Source organism: Neopelma chrysocephalum, unplaced genomic scaffold, assembly GCF_003984885.1.
Source record: "Neopelma chrysocephalum unplaced genomic scaffold, ASM398488v2 Primary Assembly neopelma1_80b, whole genome shotgun sequence".
NCBI lineage: Eukaryota > Metazoa > Chordata > Aves > Passeriformes > Pipridae > Neopelma > Neopelma chrysocephalum.
In genome coordinates this window covers 155,089-180,831 of record NW_020897742.1, presented here as the reverse complement: position 1 = coordinate 180,831, position 25,743 = coordinate 155,089, and the positions used below count along the sequence as shown (strand labels likewise).

Genomic DNA, 25,743 nt, shown 5'->3' with positions numbered 1-25,743 from the left:
TATTAAAGATTTTAAAAGGTAAGCTTTACATAAGAGAGTACTGTAGATACTAAGCCCTGGGAACGAAGGGTAGTTAGCACAAAATAAACGTAGTTTAGGTTGACATGACTTGCCTGCATTCTCCAGTCAAGGGGAAATATGGAGCTGCCTCTGTGGAAGTGGCATTAGAGTACAATAATTTGGTGCAGAAGTTTAGACCAGGCATGAAAGGCTCGCAAGAAGTTGAGGTTTCTTGGTTCTCTGTCAGAGGTGGAATCTCTTCTGTTTTGCCTGGAGACACCAAATGCAGTGTATTGCTGGAACAGAAAAGTCGGTCATTTATTCCCAGGGCAGGTGCTCAGACATTGTCCTCTTAACAAGGTTATTTCTAAATAAAACTCACTTATTAATGTAGGGGCTAAAGGAAATAACATTTGGTGGTTAAATGATCAATGTGTTTATTAAGTATTATTGATAAATATAATGTATTGAGCAATTGCTTTCTCTAAAATTATTCTAAGTAGTCCATTTAGATTCAATCTAAAATAGTATCGCTTCCATAATAATTTTATGTGAAAGAAAACAAAATAATAGAAACGGTAAGTCTTGTATAAAATTTCAAAAATAATGACAAATTATATAATCTCTAAGCCATGACTCCAAGTCATCACTTATCTGGGCTATTTGCCTATCTTATGAAAGAAGTTATCCCAGCTTTACAATGTCTGGGATTTTTCTGAACTGAAAATTTCTCCATGACTGCTCTATCATTTCAATTCCACCACAATAAAAGCCAAGAAGAGAAGGAAGAGCACAGCCTTGAAAGTTCTCATTACCTGATACTGAGGAGCTTTACTGGAGCCTTTGGAGCAGGAATGCTGAATTTCAGTTGTCCAGCTTTTACACCAACATGTGCTTCGATGCCAGATTCATGGAATATATTAGAATTCACCTCCACACCACTTCTAGCAAATTCAGGCATGTTTATTCCCAAGTGTGTTACAAACTCAACTGCTACTGAAGGTTTAGCAATGACATCTGCTTGCATCTATTTAATAAAAACAAAATGGGTTATTTATTTGCCCAATACAATTCTTGCTGGTTATATAAAGCAAACATAATACTCTTGATAATCTTGAGGTAAGTTTTCTATAATTGATTTTTCTATTAAAAAAATCTGATTCCTATATCACATAATCAGAGGGACCACATAAGTCATAACTGTAATGTAACGAGTACAGCAAGATGGTAATGCCAAGGATCCTTTCCTACTTTAATGTAAAAATACTCATGCTTCAGAAACATTTTCTACATAAATACTTGCACGTATTTTTAAATCTGAAGACAAGAGCCAGTTTTCCATTGTAAAAAAAAATTAACAATTTTCAAAAACAATGAGCAAACTTTGACAAAAAAGAAATGGATCCAAAATCTGAACTTCTTTAAACACAAACCAGCTTTTTTGCAAGCTTTTGTTTTGGTCATTGCAGAAAGAAGTGACAGAATGCAAAATTCTGGAAAAATTCCAAAGGTAATTAAGGGCAACCAGTGCTAATTTTCAGCATTTATTTTTCTATTATTATTTAAATCTTATACATGGTGGAAAATTGAAAGTTTAGATGAACTGAAGCTACTAAGAAATTTTTATGAAATATTGACTAAATTAGAGAAAAATAAATTACAGAAGTGTAAAAAAGAATGGAAATATTAAACTTTTTAAAATTTTAACTGGATAATTAATTTTGTGTCATATGCTCTTTCATTGTTACAATTTTAAAATGTTTCCTGTCAGGTAAAGAAATGTGTCTCTTGACTCAATTTTCATTATTTCTTTGAACTGATAATCAAATTTTTCACTTTGAATTGGCCACAAAAAATGTTTTGTTAATTTTTTGGCTTGAACAGCAAATTCGCAAACTGTAGCTTTTTTACCATTGTAATTTGAGAGCAGGGAGAAAGAAATGAACAGAGATTAAAAGGATTATTTTTTAAGGAGTGATTTAAACACTTTTAATTAATAAATTTTATTGTGTCTCATACTTAATTTATTATATGCATTACTTCTTAATTTAATCTAAATGTCATCCACAAATGACTTCTAATGAGGGTTTTTTTTCATATCAAGAACATTTTGTAATCTTTAAAATTTTTACCGTTGTTACAGTTTTATCCATAAATGAGATTGTAGATTATTAGGAAGAGAAATAAATATAGACAGCTATTGAGACTTACGCTTTTTTGTTGAAGTTTCATAGCTACTCTGGCCCCAGGTGTTGCAATTCCAGACAAGGCAAACTTTAGTTGAAAACCTGCTCCAGTTGGAAGCTCAAATTCATTGTCCATGAATATGTAGTGGACAAATAAATCCCTGTCAACACCTTTTGAGATGGCTTGTGCAATCTGTGAATCAAACAAGGAAATGAACAATACCAAATACACACTTTGGAATATGAGCATTTTGTACTTTAAAAATGGATCAGGGAATGGTTGCAACTCTATAACCAAAAAGTTAATTTCATATGGAGTATAGAATTTAAATTCTACAGATTCCTTCCTTCAAAAAATGTACTTAAGACTGTTTAGCAAAATCTGATCTTTAAACAAATACGAGATTTTTTTTACCTGCCTCAATACACCGGTATTATCTACCTTAACATACACATACAAAGGTGAATTTTGATTTTCCCAAAGTCAATGGCAAAGCACTTTTTTTTACTTCAACGAAAGAAGAGTTTTACCAAATATTCCTAAACTGTACTACATCTTCTTTTCTATTTAACATGACAAAGATGAATTGTTTAATATTAACATATATTTTCATAATTAGAAATTTCATAGTATAACTTAATGACCTGTACTAAGATTTTGGGCATTGTTCTTGTAGAAATATCAATAATACAATAAGATCTGAACTTTCTCTTTCTTTCCCCTCACCAGTCTTCCAGGAGGACTCCTCTTGGTTATTGAGGAGTCTTCATGGATTTCTCAGAGTCTTTCAGACCAAACATGGATATTTTATTTTAAACAATTTTATTTTCATGCTGGTATGAAATATCTTTGCATAATAATTAAATATGATCTAAATCTTAAAAAAATCTGGTAGAAAAAAATTAATAATGCACATTGGTGTATCAGAAACATACCATTTCGGGAATAATCTGAAGAGTTTTAGCACTCTTTAAAATCAAGCTTCCCAGCAGTTTGAAATCATTGAGTTTCATGTACCCAAGTTCTTCTCCCAGGATTCTCAGATATGCTCTTCCCTCAGGAGCTTCTTTGTTGCTCAATTCTTTTATCAGTTTTTCGAGGTTAAGTATTATTCCTTTCATGATATCCTGAAAATTCAGTCAGAAAGCAGCAAAACAGATTTATAAGAAATCTGTAAGATCATATATCTAGAATAGTTACTTAGTGAATGTCAGCTACTCTGCATGTGCTCTTACAGATTTGTCTCCAGGCAAAGACTCCTCCCAAATACAATTAAGAAAATACATTGTTAAATAGCACTAAGGGTTTGTATTTTAGCTCACCAGAAGACAAGAGGGCAAATATAGAAAAAAGAGGTAAATGCTGTAATTACTGTGTAAAAACAGGAATGCTGTGCTGCAAAGAAAATATTTTCAAGCTGTACCTGATCCTGCTTGCCATCCTGGGACAGACCAAAATAGTCAAAAAGTGCCTTGGAAACCTGCTCTGGCACTTTGCCATCAACCCAGTACAAGGCCTTGGTTGCAGTGTCTGGGAAAAATCCCTTCTCTCCAAACAACGTTTCCAGTGTTGGTTCAAAACCCTTTCCATCCAAGCCAAGCTGAAATGAACAGGAAGGACAATGCATAACTGAGACACTTCCCTTTGGAACTTTACAACAAAATAGACTTTCTTGGGAACAAACAATGTGTTTAAAGTGCATCCTATAGGACTGTGACACTTAAGGGAAGATATGGAATACTATGTCTTATAATGTAATAATTATAAAATAATATACTTATTATTATATTAATGTCTTATAATTATAATACACTATATATATTATATATATTATATATGTCTTATAATATAATATAATATATTCATTTTATATCTCTGATTTTTGATAAAAAACCCCCACGTAGGCTGTATCTCACTTAAAATCTACTATGAGTACTTCAATGTGCCAGTAATGATTCATTAGCATGAAGTCAATTTGTTACAGATGGGTTTATTTTACCCTAGCTGAGCCCTTTAATAACTTCAACAGGGTCGTCCATCCAGTCAGTGGCAAGTGACATCACATAACGGATGGCTTGCTCTAAAGCCCATTGAGATCAAATCAAAGTCCCCTTGTAGTCATAGTTATCCTTAGGTTTCTCCCAAAGCTTGTAAAAACAATACATTATTCACAGAAAGTTGTTATAAGAAAACAGAAATGAGAAAGAAAACAGCTGAATACTAGCAAATGTTTTTGATAATTGTTGTACCTCAAAAATATCACTTGGGTGAAATCCATACACATGCAGGGTGGTTTTTAGCATGGTCTCTTTTGGAACATAGCTGTTGGGGTCAAATACCACATTTCCCTCTACTTTGGCAGAGATGGGGTCAATTCCAGGTACAGAAACTCTTTTGGAAATCTGATAATTTTGTGAGAATTTTCTGAAATCTTTGGCTGTTGGAACCTCGTTTCCTTTCAGAGCTTCTTCAACTCGGCTTTTTAGACTAGGGAAGAGGATAGCAATTAAAGCATGATTAGTATATATTCCAAGCACTCATTTAGTCTTAATTTTTATGCCACTTGCAGACATTCATACCGTTGAGGTGATTAAAAGTGGCTAGCTCTCTGCACATATTAACAGAAAACAAGGCTTAAGGGAAAAACTATAATCTGGCACTGCTCTGACAAAGCCGTAGTTTACTCAGTTGATATGTTCATTCAAATAAACAAAAAAAACAAGCAAAAACTTCATGTCTAGACAGCTACCACTGCAGTTATCCTTGGAACTTTGTTTTTCCTAAGAGACCAATATACAACTAAATTTTGCTTACTCTTCAACGCCTATTTCTTCAGAATCTAGGATGTTGGCAATGTGTGAGGCAACAAAGCTTTTCACTTGCTCGTTCTTCTCCTTTGTGAGGATTCTCAAAATCTTTGCAAGATCACCTGGGGAAGGATTTTTCATCACCATGAGATAGGCTGCCAGACGTTTGTCTGTAGGTACATCCAACTCCTGGAATGTTTTGAGAAGTGCTGAACAGTCCTATATAAATACAGAAAGGTTTACAATGATGAACTGGCTCACTATACTGAGCTGAAGTGCTCTGTATAATTACATTCACTCTGTAGGGGATGTTGTAATGTCACGGTAATGTAAACATAAATCTAACCAGTACTATTAATAATGGCAACAAAATATCAGTATAAAATAGAGACCTGATTTTTTTCCTAGTTAAATACATTTAAATATGGAGCAATTCATTAGTTAACACCACCTTTGAATAAGTAGATCTCCATTTAAGACACTAACAGGAACAGATCCAAACTTCCATTTAAACTAAGACTATCTATACAAAGCAACTGTTTCTCAAAAGAACAACAGCCACTGAGTCAGAAGACTGCAGAACTTCTCAGATATGTGTATGGAAACTAGATAAAAGAGTTCTAAAAAAGCAGAGACAGCTGAAGCGGAGATATCAGAACTATGAAATAATGGGAATGTTTTTGCATATTCAGTAACTCATGTGAACATCCAAGGTGAACTGAGGACAGTTTATCCTGGTTCTTGTGTCCCAATTTACCTCTTCAGTAATAGTCATTTTCCTGAATGCCTGGATGGCTGCTTTCTGCACTGAAAGTGATGCAGCTTCGTTTCTGATACATGTCTTCAGAACGGATTTCACATTGGGTTTAGCTTTTTCCATTACTGCACCCATGTTTCCAATAGCCTGTCAGTGATGAAGACACAGAAAGGTGACAAATATTTTTTTTTCCACCAAGAGAAGCAGAGTGCTCTATGCACTACAATTTATAATAATGTCCTATATAAGGAGAGAACGAAATAAAAATACCCGAAGTGTGAGGTATGTGAGTTCATCTTCCCCAGAACAATCAGTGGCAAGCAGTGATATCATGAAGTCTGCAACATCTGTGATTTCCTCTGTCACAGTCTTCTTCTCATCGTAGAACCTAAAGAAATACAGAAACACATTAGAAACAAAAGGAGAAAATGGGAAATGTCTATATTTTGTTCCTGAAGAGCAACAACATGACAACAACAAAAAAATTCTTGAAAGCTGAGCACTCTTAGGGTTTACTTTAAGCATTGAAACCTTGAAGTTATTCTGTACAATTGCATGCTGTCATTACTTACTTAGTAATAGAATGACTCAAGCCATAAAAAGAAGCTCTACTTGGCTGATACTGGGCCATGTTAAGAATTTCCCGTATTCTCTGTGGATTTGGAGAAGGCAATAGTCCCAGGGTGTATGTGACCAGGTCTGCCACAAGCGGATTCACATTTCCAGTTCTCAGGATTTGAAGGATTGCACTGTAGCACTCTGGAGTCCCGCACTGGGTCAGGGCCTGAACAGTGATGGAACTGAAAGGAGAAGAGTTGACTTTGACTAATTAATTCCCTGTTTGCAGTTATTGTTGCATATTGACTGTTTGAAACAAACATTTGACAGGTTTATTAAGGTGTTTAAATATGTATTCTTATGTTTTACAAGTTATAGTAGTAACACAATTAAATAAGAACAACAAGAAAGTATTAAGAATATCACCATTACACAGGCATACCCGTTTTTTTCTTCACAACAGATGTTCCCACAAGTTTAAATATTATAAACTAATATCATCAAATCAGACTGAGACTCTAGTCCCTCTACAAACTGAGGACATAACATATGTGTAAACTGACTCAAGCCCAATTTGGACAGAAGAGGAAGGGTGGGGAGCAGAGGGCAAGGTCAGACCAAAGAATAGTGTTCTTCCATGTCTCCCAAAGTCTCACCTTCAAAACTCTATTCTTTGCTATAAGTCAGACTTGGGAGTTTGGAATTACAGCCACCGTCCTTGAGCAAAACTGCATGAAAGGTCTTTGGCTACAATAACTGTCGACAGGATTGCTCCTGGCACACACACTTGGGATGGTGGAGAGGCTGTACGGGGTTGCGTTATACTCCAGTTCAAATTCTCCAGTAAATTTGGAATATTTGATGGGGGAATGATATAAACAATATTAATTCTTTATAGAAGACTAGAAATTTCAGATCTATTTGAATTCTTATACTTTTCTCATATATTTAATATTCAAGCTCCAATTAATAGCTGAGCATTTCTGATAGAAAAATGTAAAATGCACAGGTTTTATTCTCCCTTCTTTATTTCTCTCTCTGGATAATACTGATGATACTTATCTTTCTGAAAGACACTCTATACATCTAATTCACCTCTAATTTAAAACCACTAAGCAAATTAACTACAGAAAGGTGTTGCCACGACATTGAGATGTGGTGTACCTGCACAATGCACAGCTGTACCATACCTTGAGGTTTCCATCATCTTTGGTACAAGAGAGCCAAGAGTGCTGTTCTGTAAATTTCTAAGCCCTGAAACAAATTTGTAAAAGAGCCTTGCTCTCTGCTGGTTCTGCTGGGAGGTTGTGAGTTTCTGCAGTTCCTGAAGGGTTTTCAGAACAACATCACCCTGTTTGGGGAATTTGGCATCTGTACTTTCCAGTGCAAGTCCCTTCTCTTCCAGTTCATCTAGCAATTAAAAAAAAATTGCATTTGTTATCCAGGATCTAAGTTAATTTTTATCATCTATCTTATATTCAGCATAAATACAAAGTCTGTAGATTATTTTATATGATAACTGTTGAAGTTGAACAGCTGAACAGTTAACAAAAATAATGGAATGGAATTTAAACATAATTCCCCAAAAGTTGAATATTTGCATAAATTGTTTTACATTTTCATGAAGATAATTCCTTAACACCTTTTATATTAGCATAGTTTGCTTTTTCGACTTTTAATTAATATATATTTTAGGAGAAATATGTTCTGACTATGAATAACAATTACAAGTCAAAAGGTAGGTTTTAGAACAAACTATACAGTAATAATGGATTGCTTACATTTGGCAGCTGAAGTTAAAAGTTGCATAAGAAATGATGGGTATAAGATATTATAGGTAGCAAAAATGGGTTCATTAATTTCCATTAAGATTAGAATTTCTTTTCAAGCAAATTATATATTTTTATTTATTGAGAATAATTTTAAAATTAAAATGAAAACAAAAAGATTATTTTAATTTAGAGGGGTTTTTAAAAGTCTCAGGTTTTCCCATTTTCTAGTCAACCTTTTTCCTTACTAAATTTCATTAAAAATTATGGATTGATTTGGTCCCCTCAGGGGCATCTTTAATGAATTCACTGTTTAAAAAAATCATCTCTGTATTTTTTGTTCCTATGCTTGTGTAATAGAGAACTGCAGCTCTACCTCCATCAAAATTTTTGTTATTGATCTTCGGGGTATCTTCAAGCCTTAAGGTCTGGTTGACCTCTGTCATCACACCATAGCGATTTCTAGGAAACAAAGAAAAATTCACTGCTTTAGTTGAGTCTAAGTACCCTTGAAAGGTCTTAATATGTCTCCTGCCTTCTTAAAAACAAAATGTATATTTCGAGATGAAATCAGGGCAGAATGTAATACATCATCATTTAAAACAAATATTTATGAATAAAGGATAAGGATAAAGAGTGAGCAACCTACTTGTATGAGGAAGGCAGAAACAGGTGTTTTTCACTGCAGACAACATCTCTTATATGCCTTTTCTTTGCATCAATATTGTAATGACAGAACTGAGTGCTCTTTAGAAGGGTAGATAATGGGCTGTTCTGTAAAATAAATCATTTGGCAGTCATTTTACTGAGTAGAATAGGAAACCATCATAGTTTTAAAGGCTGACAGTTTTACTGTAATATTAAAAATTAAAGCATATTGGAAGAAAAGGTGAATAACTGGAATTATTCTCACACAAAGACAAAATTGTGCCAGTAATAATCTTTAGTCCTAAGTCTCTTCATGGGCAAAAATCCCACCAAAATTTTCCCTCAGGCCTTATCGAGATGTTTGGGTTAGTAGTTACTTCATGATTGATCCCCTGGTGCCTACAACAAAGGACTCCTTCATAAAACCAATTCGTAATTTTCAGAGTAGTTCAGTCCCCTTGTAACAACTGATGCTCTTTTTAATTTCACTCTTATTATACAAATTTTAAAGACTTCTACAAAAAACTGTAGTAGTGGTAGAAATCATAAAATGTGTTTTCAGCATTATATGAAACCCTATCTTTTTTAAGTTAAAACACTCTAAGGCACAAATGCCATTATACCAGAAAGAAATCTCACAATTTCCATGCAAGCAACTGCATTTGATCATTGTGGATTAACAGGTAGAACAAACAGCGTGCTTAACCATACTTAGAGCCTTCTCCTTCTGCACATCACACACACTTCATGGTTTGGATTTTTTATGTTTTATATGAAATTTGAATTTTGAAAATTTTGACCCACAAAACTAAAAATTTGGCTATGATCTGATATGTTACCATGTAACCAATAGTACTAACTTCATCTATGAAAAGCTCTCTGTATCTTTTTTTCTTCTCTATTGACTGCCAACAAAACCACAGTCTGATATCATGGAATGGTGCAGAAAAACTATTTAAATTTTTAGCAAATATAAATAAATACAAAACTTAGTCATTGTAGTAGTTTTATAATTTTCAATGATGACGAGAAAAATCTTACATCATATAATTTTTAATTATATACTTACCAGTCCCTTTACAATGGCAATAGGGCTGACATGATCTCTGATGGGACTGAACTTGTCACAGCCTTTCAGGTACCTCGTAATTGAAATATCTTCTGCAACATTTCCTTTTCTGGACTTGAATTCAACTTCACTGTCACACTTTCCATATACAGTATCCTGGAAAGAAGAAAGAAATCAGCATCTCTGCTCATGCTGTCAGACATTTTCTGATCTAGTTAAAAGGCACCTTTTCTTATCAGAATTTCCAGGCCTTTTGAAAATGATGTTCAGAAGTAACTCTACTCAGGTGAGCTTTCTTCCATTTGTCAAGGAAATAAAGGAAATACTTTCAAAACACCTACCATGGAAATTGTTTTTTCATTTTCTACTGTTTCTGTTGGCACAAGTAGAGCTGAGATGATCCCTCTCTTGAGATTCAGTACATTCAGAGGTTCGTCCTTCTCTGGATACAGCTTGACTTTTGTTCCATCTTGAATACTAAATTTTAGCTCATGCCTGGCACCCAAAATAACAACATTAGAATGAAATATTAAAGAGACACAGTAAAGAACATTATCAATAAACTGCTGGGCTACAGATAAAGCATCATGTTTACCTTGGTCTATCATTATTTACTATTCACTGCTGTTACTAATTGGAAGTATTACTATTTAAAGCAGCAAAATTCTAACCAAGGACATTCTGATATCACCAGATTACATTATCTAAGGACAAGCAAATACCAAGAGCAGTGGCTGGAAGTAGGAGTTCCACAAATTCAGAGAGGACATAAGTAAATTTTTAGAATGAGGTAATTATTAACTACTCCAAGAGGCTACAAAATGATGGGATGATTCTCTAGCAGTTGCGGTCTTTAAATAAAACCTTGATGGTTTTCTGAAAAATGGTTTTTAACACTGTCTCAAGTCATTTTGAGATCTATGGCTTGTGAAACGATGGATACTAAGGCACTGAAACAAGCATGAAGGTGCATGACTAAAGTATGCACTGACAAGCACTAGAGACTAGTTGGGTGGAGGAAGTAGTAGCAATTAGTTACAAAAGCAGATAAAGAAGGAAAAGATAAACTGCATAGGTCATTAAAGATTGGGATTGGAAATCTGGACTTCAGTCTCAAATGCCTTTCTATTGCACAGTCTGCACCATGTTAGCAAAGGAAAATTATCTTAAACTGCCTGCATGCAGCCATTTGAGAATGTGCTTACAAGAAGGAACATTACACTTGCAATAATCTTTTGGAGACTACACAACAGTTTCCTGATATAGATGATAGAAATGACAAAAAACATTCCAGGTGAAAATTCTGTATCTAAAAAAGCCTTCCCTACTAGCAATTGAGAACTATGCCGTGTTAATCATAAGTTGTATCGGGGGAATTTTGCTGTGGAACCAGCTTTCAAATCTACCATGTTATCATGAAATGTGTTCTATGCCTAGAAAAACACAGTCAGGGTAGACTGTAACACTGCAACCTGTTCCATTTAAAGGTCACAAGTGCTGATGATAATTGATGTTGCTTACCTAGACATGGCACTTGCAAAGTCCTCAGAGTTCTTGGACTTTTTCAGAACAGCCCTTCCCTCAGAGTCAACACCAAACGTCTCCCTCAGGGAGCAATGCATTGTCCTCAGGATGAAACGGCACAGCTGTGGTACCTCCAGTTCAACCTGAAAACACAAATATGTTTATCTTTTTTCATTATCATGTTTCCAGGATCATCCAGTTACCACTTTGAAAATTCTGTTGATTTTGTAAAGTGTCAGAATCCCCCTGCTAGCAGCTGTTGGAAAAAATGAGAGCAGGTATTTGCTTGGCTAATGGCATGGAGTATGTGACATACATGGCAAACAAACAACTTAGTTTCTGAGAATTTAGAATGTTAGAACTGTGTGAAAACTTGAGCCATTACACTGATCAGTGTTTAGACTCTATTAGAACTGTGTGTGCTAAATAAAAAATATTTTCCCCAATTACTCAATTTAAAGAAGAAAAAACCCCACAACACAATGATGAGAAAGTTTTGGACAAAATGAAGGGACATTGGGTAGTTTAATGGCCTATGGGACCTTTTACTCCTACAGTCCTGGCATTGTCTTGACTTTCATCATCAACAGGCTGTTGTGGTCATCATGGCTTCAATGCTCTGTTGTTATTCAGTTTCTAGAACTGTTTGATGGACATCAGTAGACTCAGCCTGGGAGTCAAGGAAAACTAAAATACCAGGTTTTGCCTCTCTCTCTTGCAAAAGTACAGCCAGGTTTGAAATGCACCAGCACAACGGCGTGAAGGACTTCTGCCATCCTCAGTGCCTTCTGTCTAGGACAGGAAGGCCTTAGTCTTTATGTGCCTTAGTCAATATGTGCCTTTCAGAAGAATGGTCTTGTTTGGAAAAACATTGAAGGATGCTCTCCAGCTGCCAGCTCCCATGTTGTTCAGTATACAGTCCCAATCAGTTGTATTTACTCCTCTTTGCCTACCTTGCAAGTGATCTTTGAACCACTTCGAGAATCTGTTGTTCCTGTGATCCCATTTGATGTTTCTGCTTCATATGAGTAAACATATTTTCGGAGGGGTTTAAATCTGGTTGCATCTTCTGCAATTGGGAAAACAAGAGTGGTTTTATGACTTAGGTATGTATTTGTATGTATATGTAGGTATATGTAATCTTTACAATACATGCTGAGTGTTGTGTAACTAAAATGAATGCCACAGATAAAGGAAACATGAAGACTCATCCTCCCACGACTTCCTTTTCCAAAATAGCTTTCAGAAAAAAATGTGATGCCTTTATATCAGCTGGATTATTTCTGAAGCATAAGACCAAACTTGTGGGGCAGCATAAATTTTGGGGTCCACTGCTCTGTTTGATGGGATTTGCCAATATAACCTCATCTGGCCTTCCAATCATGCCACATTAAAGCAAATAACAAAAACAGGAGAAAACTTAAGGTGTGGAACTGTTTTAAAAATTATCCTGTTGCTGCTAAATTAAGCCAATCAAATGGTAATTTTCAAATTGGTAATAAGGTGATTCATTTCAGCTCAGATTTTTCTATCATAATGAAAATTCAAGAAGCTGCTTTACCAGTTACATGATTGAGACTGAAAGCAAAGAGACAGAACATCCACACTAGAATTCCTCAATACCATTTCACTTGAATCTACACAGGATCTTTCTGCTCCAGACTCTCCTGAAATATGATCTACTCTAATTCCCTTATTAGATCAGAAAATTTTATAGAGTAGACTATTTTTAATGGAGATAAACTTTAGTTAGATGAAGAGCATCCAACAAGGGAAAAACTTTAAATTATGACTAAGAACAAGGCAGGAGGGAGTATTTCAAGGGGTGTTTATCTTTCTATCAAAGGAAGCCCCACAACCTAATAGGCTTCCTCAAAGGAATGAATTTCACCTGTGTTTAATCTCTCCCTGTTGCCTTCATCTGTAATTTTAAACTCCACAAGCTGGAATGAGTGGGGTAATAGAGACATTAAGAAAAAAAACAGTCTCAGTGTCAAATACAGGACTATAAGATACTATTTTGGTATTTGGGATGCATAAGATAGGCCAAACAATGTCCTCAAACCCAATTCACTCCCATTGTAAGTGCAGGCATCGTTTTAAACTAAAAAGGATGATCAGGCATTCTAAGTGTCTGTGATGAAGCAGTTTAGGTCAATCTGCACCAGAAATTGCTGTTCCCTCAGTTTAGGCTGGGCAACTCACTGGGTCTGTGGCTCTGTTGTGACACTGAGTGAAAAGCAACTTCCTAAACTGCTCCTCTGTGGTTATTTAATAGAGTCCTGACCTATTTTATAGAAAAAACAAAGATAGACAATCCTGGTGTAAACCCAAATGCCCACCATTAAATCTGTATGATTTTGCCTGCCTATACCTGCATGAATGCAGATTACTCTTCTTCTTTTATAAAATATTTGTTATGTCAGAGGCCAATGACAATATAACCTTGCCTGTCACAGAATTTCATACTTAGAGAGGGGAACAAAATAGTGCTATGCATCTCTTATTTCCTCATTGAACTATCACTTTTATAAATTTTACATACTTTAATAGTATTTTAGCTGAGATCACATTCATGTAATTGCTAAATAGAATTATTATAATTAATACTAGCTGTCACACCATAATCAACATCTTAAAAACATTTGAAAACTTAATTAAATTATGTATTTAACTCGAAAATTAAATTTTATTAAAAATTCAACACTATCTATGTCACTTTTGGCTATCCTGGAAAATAACTGTACACTCCCAGAGAATTTTGCAACACCAGTATCTACCATGTTAAAGTAAAAGGCTAATTATTGCTTCATATTCTGCTTTTAAACAGAAATTAATGAAAAATTAATAGGGACATTATAAGATTAGAAATGAAAATATCAAATAATTTATTGGATCAAAAATAGACAAGTAATTGGCAATGAAACTCAGAAGTCTTTGAGTTGGTTCAGGCATCTGAAGTAAACCCAATTGCCTGGAGATGGTGCTAAAGCACCCAACAAGGAAAAAAAAAAACCCTGAAGACAAAGAACTAAACAATTCATTCAGTACTTTGACCCTGTGGTTGAACATTATGTATCTAACCAAGCAGTCAGGGCCAGTCAGAGTTCATTACAAAGATAGGGCATAAAGTCAGCATTTCCTGAGTCTTCACTTGTTTAAAGAAATTGCTGTCCTTGCTAACAGAGCTGATGATTTATTCTACAGGTATTTAGCCAGATATCCAAGTGCAATTCTGTGGGCTTAGCAGCCACTGTGAAGGGTAAATAAGATGTAAAATTCAGTCTACAGTAAAGTGTAATGTACATAACCTCACAGTTAAAGCTTCATATTTGATAAATAGGGATTTTCAGATTAAGGAATTTGCACCTGACAATCAAATAAATAGAAAAGAAAAACCAAAAACCCAACGGAAAGTAGTTTCTTAATGGGACCTTTAAAAAAGTTCAGAAACTCATTCTCATCTTGTCCAATCTTGGGAAACTTTAACAATTACTCAAATCAATCCTTATGGATAATTGAATATCTAAAGTAAGGGGCAATAAGTACTTTAAAATATTGCCATCACTTTCATTTCAGTTATTTCAGAAGAAAAGATTCGGAAAAGTCAGGCTTTGAGAAATGAATTCAGTTAAAATAGTGATATAACAAAAGCAAATGCAAGAAATCAGTTACTTGAACATCCTGGATTTCCACTTTCAGGTGTTTCTTCTTCTGTAAAAAAACAAAAATAAACCACAAAACCCCAAGAATTAGAAGCTAGAAAAGCAGTTTATAGCTATATAACAATGGCTATGAATATATAAATGTAAATACTACATTTTCATTGTAAGACTTTTTTAATTCATATCAACTTCTGATGTAGTTTGAAAGACTGATGTAAATAACAAAGCTACTATTAACATTTGCAGTACAGAGTCAAATCTAAAGGGAGTTACAAGCAGTTGCCTTGATACAGTGAACCAAAATCCCATAATAGGATCTTTAATCACAGAATCAAATTGATTTGATTTAAACTGAGAAGGATCAGCTTCTGGGTTCATAAGTATGTTTAAAAGCCCTGTGTTAGCTTAATAGACAGTTTGCAAAGGATGGGCACAAAATGTAGAGGTAGACAGATGTATGTACCACATAACACAGTTTACTTTTAAATTTTAGTTTATTTGAGCACACAAAAATACTTTTAAATGGATGAATGGCTAAACTTTGGTTTTTGTACATTTCAAAAAGGACACCTTTGAAGATTAGTACTAAAATTCTCTGACATGAAATATTTTCTGAATATTGAGAGTTCATTCTTTGTAGGAAAAGCCTATTCAAGTTAAGAAGAACTATTTGTTCTAATCAGTCTTAGGTATGTTCTATATGACTCTATTGAAAACAAAATTAAATTAAACACAATCTAGTAAATTTTCTGCATTCATTAGGTGCTATATCATTTTCTGGGATATCACATATGAAGGCCAGCATTTTTCTCCTCACACTTTCCAAATATTCATTCTGGGAATTCTAAGGTAGACCACTCTACAGAAATAGACTCTAACATTAGTCACAGTAGCACCAATAGCAACAGAAATACTACTATTAATATTAAAATAATATTAATAACATTATTAATAACCAATAAAACAAGGTTTATTGCATAACAATAAATTTGTATAACATCAGCCAACAACAAAATATTAGTTAAACAAAGATATATTTATGATTAATTAGATCTGCATAATAAACCAGACCTGTATTATTTGCCCAGATGCACTTTTCTCCTTAAGCTCCCTGAAGCCTTAAGTAACATTATAGTGTCCTATTCTAAAAAGCCATTTCTTGGGAAGCAAGGATAGCTCAAAATCCACAGCACCATATCGATCTCAGATGTCTTTTCTGATCTTACAAAAAAAATATCTCTACTGACCTAGTTCTTTTACTGCTTTTATTGATGACTATGTCCCTTCAACACAAAACTCTATTTCAAATGCCAGTATTGCCTGCCAAATACAATCTGCTCTACTGCTCTCTGTCTTCACATTTGTCACAAAACAGGTTAGCAACAGCTGGGCTAAGTCTGTAAGGTATCTCCAAGCTACAGTAACTCCACAAGTGGGCTTAAAAGCACAACATTACGGAAAAATGCCTCACAAGTTGCAAAATACATTAAATCTGTACAAAAGACAGCAGGCAACATTTGTGACTTTTTCTACATTGGGATCCTCCTATGAATGCCCATTCCTGTGAAGGAAAGGGATGATATCTTTGCCACACTGAACTTTTCTGATTCTATAAGCCAATGTTCTGCTGATTTTTTTACAACATTATTGTTTTAACAGGTTCGCAAATAAAGCAGGAAAAATCACTAATATAAAAGGCAGGACTTACGTGTGAGAACACCACTGCTGAGCAGCAGGGAGAGCAGCAAGAGCTGCACAGGGCCCATGGTGAGCCCTGAAATCTCTTGCTGCTCTTTCTTTTCCTCTTTTTCCTTCCCTCTTCAAGTCTTCCCTGCTGCCTCAGAGGGAGAATGAGCCTTCTGACTTGGACCTACATTTATATAGTCTGTAGCAAGCAGCTGAGTCAAACAGTTTAGAAAGCTCAGAGCAAATTGCCAAAGGTCCAAAGGTGAGAGTCCCAGATCCTCACTGTGCTCCACACAACGCTCTGCTTTGGTTACTGGGAGTCATAGAATCATTGAGGTTGGAAAATACCTCTGAGATCATCGAGCTAACCTCCAGTAAACTGGGAATTCTCCAGTTAGCTGAAACTGCTCATAAACGACTGAAATTGTCCCAGTGAGCGCTTCTGCTACTTCCCCATCCTCACTCCTCTGAGAATTGAAAACTCTGTAGTTTCACAAACTCTATGATTTTGTGATGAATCAAAACACTCCTAACATATAGAGCTATGCCACTGCCTCTGTCTCCGGTTGTTCAAGTCATCCCACCATATTCCCATGATGGCATCTACATCCCACTGCCCACTGGCTGCCGGCTCCTTCTGTTTGCTGTCCACGCTGCGTGCACTGGTGTAGATGCACTCCAGTTGTGCTGCTGGTTCTGCCACCCACTGAGGGGAGAAACCTGAAGTCCTACATGACCATTCTCAGGTGCATGGGTTGTTTCTAACACAGCAAGAAAACTCATGTGTCTTTGGTGCCTCAAAAGCACATCTCCATTCCCTACCTCCACCAAGAGGGCAGATCAAAGGGCCTTGGTAGGACACTGTCTCTCAAACACTGGCATGCTGCCCCCAGGCTTATCTGAAGGCAGAAGACTGAGCATGTACTGGAGATAAGTCACTCTTCCAGTTCACTGATTTTTTTTTTTTAACAGAGTTTTAAAAGCAAAATCCCTCAGCTACAGACTCTAACAGTGTAGTCAAATAAAATTACCACACCTATGTAAGAATGATTACAATGCATAAACTAGAGGTGAAAGAAATTTCACTGCAGCATGCTGTCATATAGATGTTGAGAGGCTTAAGGGTATGAGTACTTGAGAAAATGAGAGTATTGTGCCATTAGAGGCAGGAGAATGAAAGTTGGGTTTTTTCCTTTGTACCAAAATTCGGCATATACTTTTCTAAAAAAAATTTACTTGCAGTATTGAGGTAAATCAGGTCATGTCAATGTTGAAACTAAGGTCTGTATAATTCTTTTGTTTCCTTATTTTTATATTCATTTTCATATGTTTGCTAATGCAAAAATACAAAAAAAGACTAAATTTTCTCTGAATGGAGAAGATAAAATTGATTAAAATACAAAAAATCCCACCTTTTATCGATATGGAAACTGGATTTATATCATGAGAAATTGTAGTAGCTTGAATTCTTTCTTTATTCATACCTATCAAAACTAAATGCAGTAAAAAATGACTATGGAAAGAGTTAAGAACATTTTGTTCACCAAATTTAATTTCCATATATCTGATCAAATGGAAATGTTTTGACATTCAGAAATCAAAATATTTTCCCTTATCTTGTTGAATCAAAAATCAAATTTTGGCTTAGCTAAGCAGTAATTTCTTTAACCTAGCAATGTTACTATTTTACCATACATCATTGGTAGTTATCTTTTAAGTCTCGAATTTCTTCATACCCTTTCTCTCTTCAACTTAATAGTTGGATTACGTTTCCCAGGATGCACTGTGATCATGTAACTCCTAACATCAGCTCAACCAAATTGTAAACATTGATGTACAATGGGATGCACTTTCCAATAAGGGATGCATCTTCCATGCAATCAGGATTTTGTCTGATGACATTAACAGGAGTATGTAATTTCAGAGAGATTTCTTGCAGAAATTTCTTTTATGGGTTCATCAGTGTTGGAGACACCAGGAAGAAAGCATTTCTTTGATCTTTTCAGTTTCTGTCCTTGGCTTATACCAATCACAGATAGAATAAACCAATAAGAGATTATTATTTTTTACTTCCAAAAAGCAACATTGTTTTCTGTTTATTTTTGTGTCCACAGCTGCCTCAATATGCACTGTGATATGTAAAAATTTTACTTTGTAGTATGATTCTGCTAAAGAGACTGTATGAAGATATAATTTTGCCCATAGCATTTGATCTTTTTCTGCATTCAAACATCAAGGTTTTTCTAAAATCTATTTACTTGTTCACTGTAGCACTGCAGATAGAGCTCTTGAATGCTCAGCATTCAGAGTTGGCTATTTCCCTATTTTGCCTGTGTCTTCTCACTGCCTTCAGGTGGTTATTTGGGCTGAAGTTGAACCTGACTGTATTAATATCACATTGCAAGGCTATAAAAAGATTACCAAAATTATGAGTCAGCTCATAAGCACAGAGGTAACGTAAGTGCACCAATCTACTGTGATAGATTTATACTGCTGTATTGCCCAGTGCCCTGGTTTGGGCTGGGATAGAGTTAATTTTCTTCTTAATAGGTGGTACAGTGCTGTGCTTTGGGTTTAGTAAGAGAATAATATTGACAACACACTGAGGTTTTGTTGTTAAGTAGTGCTTACCCTACATCAAGGACTTTTCAATTTCCTATGCTCTGAGAGTGAGGAGGTGCTTAAAATTTGTTTATAAGCCATATTGTTCATTAACACTTAATTTTTTGAAAAGTCTTCGTTGTAGTTCTGAAATTCAGACTCTAGATGTGATTCTAAGAACAATTTATTTTATGAAACTCTGTTTTCAGACTTCACCTTTTTCCACAACTGCACAGAGAAATCGGCATCAAATCACTAATCTGAAGCTGGACCAACTCCTTCCTACATTTGTCTTTTCCAAAGAGGGACTGCTTTTATTCTTTTAGTCTGCTTGATGACATTGATTTTCTTTTTCTCTAACTGGGGACTGGTCAGATGTTTTGACAGTTGAAAGAGGTCGTTGCATTGTCTTAGGATAAGATCTTCTTAAATTAACTCATTTAGATACTTTATTAAGTTTTGCACCTCATTTTCATTCAAAGACAACAAAACAGACCGTTCATGGAACCTGTTATGGTTGGTACTAAGCTACTTATATTCCAAAGAATCTTTTTGGGTTTTTTTCTGTCCTCTCCCTTCTATTTTTCTTTCTTCTCACCTTCCTTCCTTTCACCTTCCTTTCTCCTCTTTTTCCTCCTTCTTTCTTCTTTTCTAAGAAATCAACCCATTACTTGATGTTCATATTTTTTTAGTAACTCATTCAGGTTAAGACCCAGAACTTCTGCTTGTTTGGGAGCTCCTTGGAAACATTGGACTTAGTCTTCCACTGTGTTTCCCAGATCACAGTGTCATCTGTTTAGGTCTTAGCATGTCTCTCATCAGAGAAAAATGGTTGTATTTTCTGGTGAAACACCTATGGTGCAAAGTATAACCCAATGACAACTGGGGGAAACTGTCTCCCAAAGGAGGTGTTGGAGGTGCATAAACATACCCTCTGTTTTTCTAAGAATCACTGCCAGAAGCCTGCTGAGGCATCAAGAGTAGAAAAATATTTGGAATAAGGCATCTCCTCCAGAATTTCTCTCCTTGTAGGTAGTGGAAAATGTTTCCTTTTTACATATTTATTTAGTTCTTTTGAGTATGTTCCTGGGAAAAGCGTCTGTCTTCTTTCAACTCTAACAGGAAAATGTACTGATTCTGTTGAACCTTTTATTCATACTCTCCTTTCAAAGTATTAAACCTTCCCAGTTCCTTCATCTTGTCTTGTCCTTAGGCAAAGAAATGTACTTTTAAACAATGGTAGATTGGATCTCTAAATTCAGTTTTTAATTTTGCGGGGAGATTCCTACAAAGATGTTGTAAACCTCCACTTTATTCTGTTTCATCAACAAGGTGACATGGTGAAGTGCTTGATGTATTTCTAAACCAGCATTTTTTCATGGGTTTTTTTTTTTCCATTTCTTTCTTATTTGTCCACGCTTTCCATTCAAACACTTGCTTTTAAGCTCACCACTGGAAGACTGATCTTGTACTGTATTAATAATACTGTTCCTGGTACAGATGTTCATTGCATCTGTGAAAAAGGTAAGACTAAGAAATAACCCATTTACTTTCACAATGACAACCTGGGGATTTCTGTAGCAAAATTACATGCTGCTGTTCCATTGAACCAGTGGCATTTTGTCATCCTTTCTGTCCATTTGTAATGTTTCAGTATTGCCTGCCCTGCCAAAATACTGTATTCTAGTTGAGTGTCATGACATAAGGGGTTCAGTGAACCATGGTTTTTGAGAACTCCGGTTTGAAACTCCGTGCACCTTTTTACTTCATCTCTCCCATGGTCTCAACCCTCCATCATCTTCATACTGCTAGAGCTCATGCTGTCTCTAGAGGCTTTCATGTACACAGGATATCATCTCTGCCTGCAAAGTTCCAACTGCTTTCCCAAAATTAATTCACACCACCACTGTGCTTTCTATGATGCTCTTCCTCATCTCCACATCTGGCCACTTCTCAGAGGCTCAATTTGTTTTCCAGACTTACAAGTTGAATTCATCAAAATAGAAACAGTTTCTTTCTTTTTTTTTTTAATAATTATTTCTTTTCAAATATTGATCTGTTACATCTTAATTTTCTGCAGAATACTGTATTCCTCAAAGAAACACACTACAGTTAAACACTTAGCTCTGCACTTCAATTAAATGTAAGCTTTGAATGTATGAATTATCATTTATAGAACTACTATTTTTCTTTTTGCTGGCTTCTGCTGCTCACAAATACACCCAGGAGTAATGTTTAAATATTTTCCAGTTGTTCTGGGAGCTCGTTTTTTCCACCACTCTGAACAGTTCATTTTTCTTTCTGCTTTCGAGAGCTGTTCAATAATCACTCAAAGTCAAAGAGTCTGACAGGTCGCCTTCACTCTCTCTGAGCTGATTCATCAATTTGATCCATCAGCTTTTACGGATTGATATTGTGCAACACCAATTTCTACATAATAATATATGGAATTTTATTAGATCATTCCTGAGTCTTTTTAGGGCACTGTTCTCCTTAGAGAGGGAAAAAAAAATCCATCTTCATAGTAGCAATAGGGATAAAACCACAGACTAACTTGCCTTCCAGAGCATAGGAAACCATCACTTCTAACTTTCTCCTAATGTTAGATAATTAATACTGCAGAAGATGCCCCCTGTGACACTCCAGATGCTTGAAGGCCACAAGAAAATCTCTGTGGACTAACCTCACACATGACAGTTAAGGAAATAGGTTTGCCCAATGACTTTTCTGAGGAGGAGAAAGAGATATCTATACACATTTTTTTTGGTTTACTAAGGTGCTGATGCTATACAAGGAAGAAAAGAAAAATGAGTCAGTACTACGCATGACATTACTAGAAACGAAAACAAAACCTACAGTGCCACAAGAGTGATAGTAGATATGGCTGTCAGGTGGGGACTGAACTTTAATCTACATATTGACCAGGTTATAAATCTCATTACTGGATGATGAACTGCACCTGTTGGGCTTGAGGCTTTGAAAAGTTAGAAAGAAAGGGGACATATCCTTCATCTTATTGGTACTGACATCAAAGGCTTTTCACTTTCTGGTCACCTTTGTAAATATAGCCTTAATGAGCAGTGGGTTGTTTCCTTCCCAGGGTAAAAATGTTTTCAAAATTAGAAACATTATTGTAGTGGTTGTGATTTTAAATTCTAGGACAGGCCAAGAGTCACAGAGATTTCAGAAAAAATCCTTCTTTTTATTCCTAAAGATGGATTGTATCATTAAAATATCTTCAGCTTACCCATATACCTGAGTATTTTGCAGATTAAGCAGCACAATTCTACTGATGATATCCAAAATTCTTCATTTTTAGAAGGTATCTGAGAAGAAAGGTCTTTTTACCCTCTCTCTGACTTCCTTTCAAAACTCAATATACCAGCCTAGATTAACATATAACTGATGGGAATTAAATTTACATTTTAAAGCTATTTTAAGGTATTTTATTACTAAGATATTTTAATTATTACATTAAATACTTGTATCTTTACTTATATGGGACAATATCGTGGTGCAGGGAAATACTACATACTTCCTCTTCACAGGTACAAGTAATGTAAAATATGCTGTCAAGTCTAAAACATTTTCTATGTAGGTTTAATCTATTTTTTAAGTAAAGCATTTGCTGTATTTAATGAATTTTTTATTTTACTGGTGTCATCTTTCCAGTTCTTTTTTAATTTCTTATCACTCCTTTACTGTCCAGCAAAATTGCAGTAACAAATATTATTCTTTTCATGTATTGTTTTTATTCCGGAAACTTTGATTTGAAGTCAATCTTATTGTCTGTTCTACTGTATTATCTTTTTAAGGACTTTATATCCCCATAGCATAATTCAATGAACTCTTACTTTTTCCTGAGTACTTTTTCATTCCTTTCATTTACTTAAGAAGGCAGCTTTTTAACAGTAGATACCTCTGTAGTTGATAAGACACTGATAGATGATGATAAAAATACAGTGTTAATAAGCAAAAGGGAGAAAATGAGGGGAAAAAGGAGGTAAGCAAGGAGTACTAGATGAAGAGAGAAGGGAAGGAAGGAAGGAAGGGGGGGGAGGGAGGGGAGAAGGCTATTTTTGTCATCTGTACTCTCTGTGGTGGGTCAGTGATGTATACCTAAATCCACACCTGCATGTGACCATAATCAAAAATAAATTCATTGTTCTCAGCAGAATGGGTTCAACACCACGCATGAACATATGCCTCTCTCAGAAAATTAGTGACAGGATGAGAGGAAATGGCCTCAGGCCAACCCAGGGGAGGTTTAGGTTGGACATCAGCAAGAATTTCTTCATTGAAAGGATGGGTAAGCATTGGAATGGCCTGTCCAGGGAAGTGGTGGAGTCACCATCCTGGAAGTGTTCAAGAAAAAACTGGATGTGGCACTTAGTGTTATGATTTAGTTGGCATAGAATCATAGAATTGTGGAATCACCAAGGCTGGAAGAGACCTTTAAAATCATCAAGTCCAACCATCAACCTAACACTACCACTGTAACCCCTAAACCATTAAACCAGTGTCAGATCCAGATGCCTCCCTGGGCAACCTATTCCAATGCCTGACCAACCTAACAGTGAAAAATTCTAATAACTAATCTGAATCACCCCTGTTTCAGCTTAACATTTCCTCTTGTTCTCAAATGGACGTGATGGTGTTCAGTCAAATGGACACAGTGGTGTTGGGTCAAACATTGGACTTAATGATCTTGCAGGTCTTTTCTAACTAATGGTTCTGTGATTCTATGATTCTATGATGTTATCAATTAGGATTAAAAAAGAAAAAAGTGTCAGTCTTATAAATAGGATCAGAGTTTTTTTTTTTGTTGTTATTGTATTGCTGAAGAGTGAAATATGTTTCCTAAAATCCACATCAGTAAGAGTTATGTGTTTGCAACTGAAATTCAGTTTTGAAGAAATGTGACTGTGATGGAACATAAATCAGCACGAGAGAAGTGTGTTTATTCAGAATACTAACTTGTCCCTATTATTTCACAAGGCATATGGGAGTCCTGCTGTAAACATCTTACACGTGGAATGGTTGTTTCTTCACTTGTCTGTAGATACACACTTCCATGCATTGATTAATATGGATTCCTGTCAAAATCAAAGGAGTTTCAAATCTGAAGTTTTGGTTAAAACTTATTTCCAATATTAGTGCATTTTTCTTAGTAAAAGCATGGGTTTTTTTTATCACACAGTCAGAAAGAATGGTGTTGGCCACATGTATGCTACTCCTTATTGGCCCTGCCTACATGTTTGATGATGTCCCAGGGACTAGATTGACACCACAACATGATTCCAGTTTTAAGTATCAAATCATGTGGTCATAGTCTCACATGGGCACTGAATTCCTTCTGTATAGAGCTTTGATTTTGGGATCTGAGGGTTTGAAAATCAGTCCATGACATCTATTGAAATTATGCCTCTCTGGATAATAATGGGTTGCAGGCAGTTGACACTTAAGCTAAAACTCCTTATGTAAAGGGTTCAGCGAAGATGGAGCATTTTGTTTTATTTTTGTGCATGACTGTCCAATTTTCTCTGCTATAAACAGTGTACTGATTCATTATGCCAATCACTCAAATGAAACCAAACCTCTTTAACACTAAGGTAAGGTATAAACTTTGAAAACAGGTTAAGGTTAATCTTTCAACAGCAGTTAGGGCTCAGAAAAAAAAAGGAACATCCTGTTGTTCAGATAATACTAAGTTCAGATGTTATTTAGTAACAGAAAGAAAACTTTCAGAAGTTAATTTTTCTAAGGTTCTTTGCAAACATGCTTAATCAAGGTAAATAAAACATGTAAGTACTTAGTTGGCAAGAATGAAGATTTCTGAATTATACTTTTTAGCATAAACCCCCCACACAACAACATGATAATTATGACATACTTTAATGAAAAAGGAAGGGTTTCCTAGAGACATGTAACACTAAGGGTCACTTTATCTGCAAGAATGAATTGGTTGACCACAATGGAATTATGTTAATCTATGGGATATGCGGACTTGTCTCAATTCTAAAGCCACCCCTTTGTTGCCATTTGATGTTCTCAGACACTACTGCTGACTGCTCCACATTTTGCCTTTCTATTCCTCAACCTTTCACCATCTTTCCCTTTGTATATAGTATGTTTTATTTTTCATTGCTACAATTGCACTTAAAGAATTTTATTTTCTAGCGTTGTTCTTTCATTTCTGCTTCCTATTTTCTGTTTCAGCACATCACCCACACACCACACACACAGCGCTTTACTGTAGGGCTTCCTGAAATAATCTTCTGCCCACTTCCTAAGCTCATGATGCAATGTTTGTGCCTTGTTTTCTAGTCTAGTGTAGACTTCAGGCCTAAAATGTTCAGATGTTAAATTCAGATAAGATGTATTCCCCTGTAATGGTAAAGATTTGGTGTGCAGGGAATGTTCATGTACTTGTGAGTAACTCAGGATTATGGTCAATGTGTAGAGGCAGGTA

General features: G+C 35.5%; 1 protein-coding gene across 1 annotated transcript in view; it reads right to left on the bottom strand.

Moving 5' to 3' along the window:
- The window catches only part of APOB (apolipoprotein B), a 36,247-nt gene extending 19,395 nt beyond the window's left edge, over nucleotides 1-16,852 (bottom strand). The window contains 19 exon segments of the mRNA XM_027690357.1: nucleotides 114-296; nucleotides 816-1,027; nucleotides 2,212-2,379; nucleotides 3,123-3,314; nucleotides 3,611-3,787; nucleotides 4,437-4,674; nucleotides 5,002-5,213; nucleotides 5,752-5,898; nucleotides 6,022-6,139; nucleotides 6,324-6,551; nucleotides 7,500-7,719; nucleotides 8,455-8,540; nucleotides 8,728-8,852; nucleotides 9,796-9,951; nucleotides 10,137-10,290; nucleotides 11,317-11,462; nucleotides 12,273-12,388; nucleotides 14,995-15,033; nucleotides 16,693-16,852. Of these exon segments, the coding sequence (XP_027546158.1) occupies nucleotides 114-296; nucleotides 816-1,027; nucleotides 2,212-2,379; nucleotides 3,123-3,314; nucleotides 3,611-3,787; nucleotides 4,437-4,674; nucleotides 5,002-5,213; nucleotides 5,752-5,898; nucleotides 6,022-6,139; nucleotides 6,324-6,551; nucleotides 7,500-7,719; nucleotides 8,455-8,540; nucleotides 8,728-8,852; nucleotides 9,796-9,951; nucleotides 10,137-10,290; nucleotides 11,317-11,462; nucleotides 12,273-12,388; nucleotides 14,995-15,033; nucleotides 16,693-16,750 (2,975 nt within the window). The 5' untranslated portion in view covers nucleotides 16,751-16,852.
- Nucleotides 16,853-25,743: the final 8,891 nt, after the last annotated feature.